General features: G+C 37.9%; 1 protein-coding gene across 1 annotated transcript; it reads right to left on the bottom strand.

Annotated features, from left to right (window-relative positions):
* Positions 1 to 1,148: 1,148 nt before the first annotated feature.
* Positions 1,149 to 7,732, bottom strand: LOC118057262 (MYB-like transcription factor ETC3). Its single transcript, XM_035069779.2, has 4 exons — positions 7,574 to 7,732; positions 2,141 to 2,302; positions 1,886 to 1,973; positions 1,149 to 1,397 (listed from the first exon to the last, which is right to left on the bottom strand). Exons 2-4 carry the CDS (start codon positions 2,202 to 2,204, stop codon positions 1,262 to 1,264), a joined length of 288 nt encoding a protein of 95 aa, XP_034925670.1. The 5' UTR covers positions 2,205 to 2,302; positions 7,574 to 7,732; the 3' UTR covers positions 1,149 to 1,261.
* Between the last annotated feature and the right edge of the window lie 1,077 nt (positions 7,733 to 8,809).

Genomic DNA, 8,809 nt, shown 5'->3' with positions numbered 1-8,809 from the left:
GCTGTCATCCACCATACTCTCACAGGCCTGGCACCTTATTAGACTGCCAGGGGCGCATAAGCAAACTGGGTCCAGGTTTCTGGCACCATTTCCAAAATCCTAAGACTTATTATGTGTGCTGTGTGCATGTTCAGTTGACCATTAGTTCAACTACTGTCTCGTCTGGAGAAATTGTGATCCAATAATTCAGTTCATTAAGCTTGCCAAAGGTTGTCAGAAACCAATATATTTTTCTATATCTTCCAGCAGATTTCCTTGCAGGCAAAACTTGCCAAAGGTTATCACTTCAGTATTTAGCTCATCTTTTGAACAGTCATTACAAAATCTTTTGTCAAGATTTATTGGTAGAAAGGTTCTGAGGGCTTTGTCAGAGTGAGCACATGACAATTTGTTGGATCATTTGGGAGTTGGGAAGGGAAAACCCCAGAAGAAAGTGATTGTGGAAAACTCAATTTAGCCCTTTATGTATTACCTCATTGCTAATCAAGTCCTAAATCTTCTGATTTATATCAAATCTTCCCTAAACATAATCAAAAATAGACAATATCACCACTCGGTCCATCAAAAAAGTGTTATAAATCTTTTGATTTTATCAAGTTTTCCCTAAACTTAAATCAAAATTAGACAGCATCACCACTCAATCCATCAAAAAAGATGGAGCAAGATTGATAAAATTAAAAGGTTTATGACTTTTTATAATGAGGTAATATGTTAAGGGTAAATTGAAGTTTTTCCAAAAACATTTATGCTGAAAATGGTTTGGTGATGGGGTGGCATTTTTTTTTACAGACTTGGGACAATGATTCTTGCCAGGTTATCACGGCTTCAACTACTTGTCATACATTTTTATGTTGATAGGAAAAGTTGGATGAGCCCCATGAAAATTTGCACCATTGAACAGCTCTGGATAGCATGAATATGATTATTTACAAATTAAATATAAAACTCTTCAATCCTGAGATGAGAACCATCCATCTTATTGCAGTTTTTTCCTCAATTTTAAATTCTGAGCAGCATTTAAAGAACATGTGTCTTGGAGTTGAAGGCCATGCCTGCCTCAATATGCTCCTACTCAAATATGCAAGCCAATACAAGGATTGATCCTTGAAAAGATTAGTTTTGTTAATTAATTCCATTGGCAAAGAAACTAAACAAAACCCTGCACAAATTTCAGAAGCCAAACAACCACAAACGAATACAGAAGGAAACAATCAACAAAATAAAGAAAAAAAAACTGTTTAAAACCATTGCAGGTTAATGCTCAACTAGAAGTCCTAGACTTCACTTCGTTATACAATTTTCCGTTTCCAGCAAACCCTTCGCGGTGTTTCATTATCCAAAACCTCTCTATTTCTTCTGCTTTTCGGCCAGGAATCCTTCCAGCTATCAAATCCCACCTGCAGATTAGTCCCATTTTATGATATTAAGAATCAATCAATGTAAGCATCAACATGACTATACACAAGTTGATGTGCATTGTTGAAAGAACAGACAAATTTTGAGTATGAAAAGGTGAAATGCAAGAAAGTGCAGAAGGCATCTTCTTGTTAATCCACCAGGTGGCCTGGTCTGGTCATTTAATAATTAGTAGTGGCATGGTCTTAGGATAAGGGCATCGATCCATAAATGCTACACTAGCAGAATGAATTCATTTTTGCAGTATACAGTCATAATTAATGAGCAGCAGCAACTTGGAGTTGCTTCCTTGTTTTCCTTTTTTCTTTTTCTTTTTTGGATAGGAGCAAATTAGAGTACTCTTGCTTCTGCATAAACCACCCTTTGAAGGCCAAAACGATAGAATAATCGATTGCTCACATACCAAAAAGATAAACTAGTTGAAGATCATAATAGAACAGATAGCCATCAGCAGAATGTGTTAGCATACCTTTCACCAACAAGTTTATGCATTCTGTAAATGAGGTCTTCCTCTTGCTCGCTCATGTTTATAAACTCCCATTCAATACTACTGACCTCTGCATAATAAAGAACATGAAGAAATTAACAGCGAGCTAAATCTCAGTACATATAGACTCTACAAAGAGAGGCACCTGTAAAAGAACAGAATCAACTGCTTCAAGGGATAGAAAAAAAAGCTGAAAGCCAGAGCTTTTTACCAAAAATATAAAAGTTCTTAACTTACCTTCAGACTCAGAACTGTTAATTTTAGGTTGTTTCCGGCGCCGGCGGCGGTCCATACTTTCCATCCAAAGAAGCAGAGTAAGGAAAAAGATAGTAGAGAGAGCTAGTAGTTTGCCAAAGTTGATGAGGTACTATTTGATGCAAAGCGAGCTTGGAAGCAATCCTGCCCTGTAAATCGAATAAGAAGAGATTGAATCTGCAAAGTTATATTTTATTGAACCTTTGGAGAGAAATATATACAGATGATTACATGAGTAACTGTTAAAAATAATAAAGCTATTCAATGCTACAATAATGCAGAATTCTAAGAGATTTGATTTACATTTAATGAATCATAAAAGGAAATAAATACATGAACAATAACTGTTAAACATATTGCAGCAGATTAACCTTCCAACACTCCCCCTCAAGTTGGAGAGTGGATGTCTTGCAATCCCAACTTGCGGACCATAGGAATGAAGAATTCCTTTCCCAATGGCTTAGTCAAAATGTCGGCTAGCTGATTTTCAGAACTCACAAATCTTGTTTCTACAGAACCATCTTGAATCTTATCCCTTATAAAATGACAGTCCATTTTCTATATGTGTCTCGTCCGTTCATGAAAAATAGGATTCGCTGCAATGTGTATCGCGGCCTTATTATCACAATACAATAATGCTGATTGTTGATGCAACACACCCAAATCTTTAAGTAAGCAACGAAGCCACGTTAATTCGCAACAAGCTCCTGTCATAGCACGATATTCTGCTTCAGCCGAAGATAGAGACACTGTCTTTTGTCGTTTTGATCGCCATGAAATCAGTGAGGGACCTAGGAAATACGCAGTATCCTGTGGTCGATCTTCTCGTAAGTGGGCATCCTGCCCAATCAGAATCAGAGTAAGCTCGCAGTCTGAGATCACTGGTTTGCGGAGAAGAAGAGGCCTTGACCAGGAGCAGATTTCAGATATCTCACCACCCGTAAAGCTGATTCCCAATGATCCTTTCGGGGTTGGTGCATGAACCTGCTTAATATGTGAACAGAATATGTAATATCTGGCCTTGAAACCGTGAGGTATATCAACCTCCCAACCAATCGCCTATATCGCTCTGGATTTTTGAGTAACTCACTTTTATCAGACAATTTTAGGTTGCGTTCCATAGGAGTATTGATGGGAGCTGCTCCCAGCAAACCTGCATCCTTAATAATTTCCAATGCGTATTTTCGTTGAGAGATAAAAGTACCAGCTTTGGATGTGGAAATCTCAATACCAAGGAAATATCTCAGTTTACCAAGATCTTTAAGATGAAATTTCTATGCAGGAATTTCTTGATATCAGCTATGCTCACGGGATCATTACCAGTAATTAAGATATCGTTCTACATATATCAAAAGAACAGTAAATGACTTGCCTTGCTTTCTGATGAAGAGAGAATAATCGGCTTTTGAACTGTTCATAAACCAGCTGATTGTATGGCCTCGGAGAATTTGGCAAACCATTTGCCGTGATGCCTGCTTCAACCCATACAATGATTTGTGTAGACGGCAGAATAAGTGTTCCTCCCCCTGTCTCGAAGCTCCAGGCGGTGGGAGATCATGTAAATGTTTCTTCGTGAATGATCACCGTGGAGAAATGCATTATTGACGATCAAGTTGATGAAGTATTCCATCCACAGGGCAGCAGCCAGAGCTAATAGACACCGAACTGAGATGATCTTGGCCGTTGGGAGAGAAAGTATCCTGATAAATCAATGCCAGCTAATTGTGTGAAACCCTTCGCCACAAAGCCGTGCCTTGAACCGTTCAATTGAATCCGTCTGAGTTATGCTTGACCTTGAAAAACCCAACGACAACCAATCGGGGTCTTACCAACTGGGAGAGGGGTGAGTGACCAAGTGCCATTGCTTGGAAGGCTTGTAGTTCGGTATTTTGCATGGCTTGTTGCATTCGGGATGAACAGCGGCCTCAGAGTATGATTTTTTGGTTCCGTGACAGTTTTCAATTTTTAGCCCACAAAAAGAGTGATAAGCAGGAATTATATCTGTGGTATGAAACGAAATTGGACAGTGCGTATCGTTGTACCCTTGATCGGAGCTGGAACGTGAGGACTGGTCGATTGAATCGGGAGTAAGCAGCGGAGCAGAAGTAATCGGCGAGTTTAATTGGAGGAACAATTTGGCGGCTGGAGCGACGTGGGGCTGCTGGAGGTGAAGTTGTAGGTACTGGAGAGGTGTGGGTTGGGTCAGAGTTCAGGCGAGAATCAGAGGGATCGGAGGGGTATTGGTTCAAGCGGTGGAGACGAAGATTGTGAATTGGATTTGGGGAAGTTTTGTGTGGATGACAGGTCGTTGGCTGGAGAGGGCGTGGACTCGGTTTGGATAAGTGGAGAGGGGCTGGGCTGAAGGTGATGATGTAATGGATCGGGAGTTTGAGCTGAGGTGAGGGTTTCTGGGCTGGGCCGAAATTGAGGCTCAAAGGGATCATGGGGCGGGGCTGGAAGCGGGAGGGGTCCAGATTTGTGGGTTGATGAGTACAAATTGGGCAGAATAATGGGGCACATGGGAAGGGTTGACCGTGGCATATTGGAAAAATATTTTCATGAAATTTTACATCCCGGCTAGTAAAGACTTTTTTTTGTTGATAAATCAAATAACTTGTATGCCTTTTTGACCGATTGGGATATCCAATGAAAATAGAAGGAATGGCGCGTTGGTCAAATTTATGAGAAGTGTGAACATTAGTGGCATAAGTGAGACAACCAAAAAACGCGAAGATGAGAGTATGAGGGTGGTTTGGAATAGAGAATTTCAAAAGGTGATTTTGAAAGAGATAACCGGTGAAGGTAGCCGATTAATTATATGGACAGCCGTGAGGGCACATTCTCCCCAAAATTGTGAAGGGAGTTGAGCATGGAATTTTAAAGCACGGGCAACTTGTAAGATGTGTCGGTGTTTGCGTTCCACTACTCCCATTTTGTTGAGGAGTGTAAACACAAGAAGTTTTGAAAAATGACACCTTTATCTTGAAAAAAAGATCGAAGTGAGATAAATTCTCCACATTGTCACTTCGAAAAATTTTAATTGCGAGATTCAATTGAGTGAAAATATAACTGAAGAAATGTTGTAAAATTGATTGTGCTTCAGTTTTTGTGACGCATTAAAAATATCCACGTAAAACGTGTATAATCATCAACAATGGTGAGAAAAAATAATTAGCGCCAGAAATAAGATGAATGTCGATAACGACCCCCAATGTCACAATGTATAATATCAAAAGGCTTGGTAGATGAAATAGTACTAGTACCAAAAGATAGACGACTTTGCTTAGCCAAAGGACATATGTGGCAAGCATTTTTTGACTCAACGGAAAAAATTCAAAAAAAAATTTAGCGAGAAAACTTAAACGGGAAGGTGAGACATGTCCTAGACGATTATGCCACAGGTCGGTAGAGGAGAGGGTAAGGTAGCATGCAGGATGATTCTGTGGTTGAGGAAGGTTTGGTAAGGTTCTTTTTTTGTCGCTAGTGCCACCAAATAGTATAGGCCGTTTCGCTGCTTTACCCAAACCAATCGTCCCTCCTCGTAGCCCAGATCCTGCAAAAATACACCAATAAGGGAGAAAAGTCACTGAACAGTTCAAACTCCTTGTCAAACGACTTACTGACATTCAAGTCGACTTTGAATGTAGGCACAGATAAAACATCATGCAGATAATAGACTGAATTTAAGGGTAAAGACCCTTTTGCAATAATATCTGCTTTGTCTCCACTAGGTAACAGTACAGGTGGTAGTGAGCAGTCCTTATTTTCATTCAATAATTCAGATGAAGATGTGATATGGTCGGTAGCCCCACTATCAATAATCCAGTTATGGTTAATCAAGTTCAGACAAACCTGGCTTTGTTACTGCATTGCTTTTGGAGCTAGAACTGTCCTCATGATTATTTAGGAGTGACAAAAGTTGCTTGAGTTGAGTTTCTGACAACGAAACCGTGGGCCTTACCTCATCTTTGTGGGGACATTTCAGATACCTGGTTAGCTAAGGGAAAACCATTGTGTTGATTTCCAATTGAGTGCTGATTTCCAATCGTGCTTTGATTTCCAATCGGGTACCCATTCATCCTCGCTTTTAGGGTGTCTCGGTGGATACCCATTTAACTGGAAACACTTTTGCACCCCAAATGCCCCATTTTCTCCACAATGGGTGCACTGGGGTCGTCCCCTTCCTGACCCAAAACGGCGCCGATCCTGGTTCAAAACGGCGTTCTCCTTGTGGTCGAGTATCACGAGGCTGAGAGAGGCGATTCACGGAGTGTTGTGGGCGATCTGTTTCTGAGATAAAATTTCTTTTTCCTTGATTTATTATAACGTACTGCCATGGCAGTACTCCCACCCATCTCCGTTTGTGCAACGCTGAGAAATCGTTGCTTTTCTTCTTGACATACCGAAGAATAAGCTTGGCGAATGGATGGCAGAGGATTCATCAGCAAGATTTGGCCTCGAATTGCAGAGTAAGTGTCATTTAAAACCCATTAAGAACTGCATTAATCTTTGTTGGTCTGCCTGCGTTCCATGTGTTGTGTCTGTGTATGAAGCCAATTCATCCCACAAACCTTTTAATTTCGTGTAATATGAGGAGATGGAGAGCTGCTCCTGTCGAAGATATGCAATGTCCCTCTGAATTTCAAATATGCGAGGCGCATTGCTCTGTGAAAAAACGTTCCTGTAAATCTTCCCAGACTTCATGTGCGGTGGGATAATAGATTACACTATCTGCAATTTCCGGGTTCAATGTATTGATGATCCAGGAATGGACCATATCATTACATCGTGACCAGGTAGCATAGCCTTCAGGATCAGTCTGTTCTGAAGGAATTTCAATTGAGCGATTGATAAAACCGAGTTTGTTCTTGGAGTTTAGGGCGAGAGTCATAGCCCTTTTCCACCCAGAATAATTATCTCCATTCAGTGATTTGGAGACAAGGATGAGGCCTGGATGATCCGAGTGATGGGTGAAATATGGGTTTGAGATGTCAGATTTGCAGAAGTTTGATGCAAGGTCTGATTTGGACGAATCAGATGGAGCAGCGATGGTGCTGGACTTGATAGATTGATTTCTTGATTGGCCATGACAGTGAAGGCAAAATTTTCGTGAGAATGTTTATGAAGGATTTTGAATGCAGAATTTTTGATTTTTAGAATTTCAATTTACGTGGGCTCTGATACCATGTAAATCGAATAAGAAGAGATTGAATCTGCAAAGTTATATTTTATTGAACCTTTGGAGAGAAATATATACAGATGATTACATGAGTAACTGTTAAAAATAATAAAGCTATTCAATGCTACAATAATGCAGAATTCTAAGAGATTTGATTTACATTTAATGAATCATAAAAGGAAATAAATACATGAACAATAACTGTTAAACATATTGCAGCAGATTAACCTTCCAACATGCCCAACCTCAAGTCCAGAAGACTAAATTTATGTTGAAGAAAACACCACATATGCAACCCAACCAACCAAGAAAATTTCTGTTTGTTGACTTTTAGGCATGCAGTAGACTTGTAGTTGACAACCTAAAGTAAATAGAGAGATCCTCTTTCAAAATTGGAGGGGAAGAGGGACGGGGTATTTCAGGAACTTTGCCCTTTCAAATCATGTATATCTACAGTACTTAACATGTTGGCAAACTGTTGCTGATTATCAACTAGCAATGTTTTCTTAAACGCAATCTATCTTCACGGGTCAATTCCAAACAAGATAAATTTGAATTTTGGTTTGTGTAAAAGTGTGGTTATTGTTGTTTTTTAAAAAAAAAATTCGTGCTGAAATTTATTAAAATAATATATTTTTTTTTATTTTTTAAAAATTATTTTTGAAATCAGCGCATCAAAAATGATCCAAAACACATAAAAAAAATTAACTTTTAATAAAAAAAAATTATTTTTTTATGAAACACAGTCCAATTAAAAACTTATTATAGCGGATGTGAATATGCGATCCGATCAACTAGTTAAAATTAAATTTAATTTAATTTAAAAAAAAATATTTTCAAAACAATGTTTTTATATATTTTTAAAAAAAATTCTTAATACAATGTTATTTTTAAATCAACCTAGTTCATATAACTTAAGATAGGTTTAATAACTTTAATATATGTAAAGCAACGACAACAAAAGAATCTAAGCACAAACCAATGACCAATTATAACAATAGGATTTCCGCAAGCTAACGAGGGTGAGAAAACAATATTTTTTGTACTCCTTTTAGCTTAATACTTAAAGTATATAAATTAATGTTATATAAAAAATATGATGTTTTATGGGAACTTGGAGTTAATAATTTATTTTAATTTAGTTCTTATATGATGTGTTTATAGAAATTTAGAGTTAATAATTTATTTTAATTTATCTTTTATATGGTTATCGCAGTATTAAAAAATATATCTTAATATCGGGTTGGTATTAGAAAAATATTTTAGTATCGTGGTATGGTTTATTTTTTCAAAAGTTAGGTAAATAAAATTTTAAAAAATAGGTTATTAAATTTTACGGAGTAATGACCCGATTTGCAAGTTTGGTGAGGTAACCTTGATTGTCCCAGTTTACAGGTTTAGCGAGGTATCTTTTTTTTAATTAAATTAGATTATGTAATTGTTTTTTTTTTTCTATCATATAGTAAAAAAAA

Source organism: Populus alba, chromosome 15 (genome assembly GCF_005239225.2).
Source record: "Populus alba chromosome 15, ASM523922v2, whole genome shotgun sequence".
In the NCBI taxonomy this organism is placed as follows: Eukaryota; Viridiplantae; Streptophyta; class Magnoliopsida; order Malpighiales; family Salicaceae; genus Populus; species Populus alba.
The sequence above is the reverse complement of the archived record's forward strand: the minus strand, read 5'-3'. Positions and strand labels throughout refer to the sequence as shown.

Excerpts from the sequence above, each read along its gene's own strand:
- LOC118057262 (XM_035069779.2), bottom strand. The coding sequence starts at position 2,204 with ATGGAAAGTATGGACCGCCGCCGGCGCCGGAAACAACCTAAAATTAAC. Across the intron at positions 1,974-2,140 it reads TAACAGTTCTGAGTCTGAAG|AGGTCAGTAGTATTGAATGG; the intron begins GTAAGTTAAGAA and ends TTTATTATGCAG. Across the intron at positions 1,398-1,885 it reads CATAAACTTGTTGGTGAAAG|GTGGGATTTGATAGCTGGAA; the intron begins GTATGCTAACAC and ends ACTAATCTGCAG.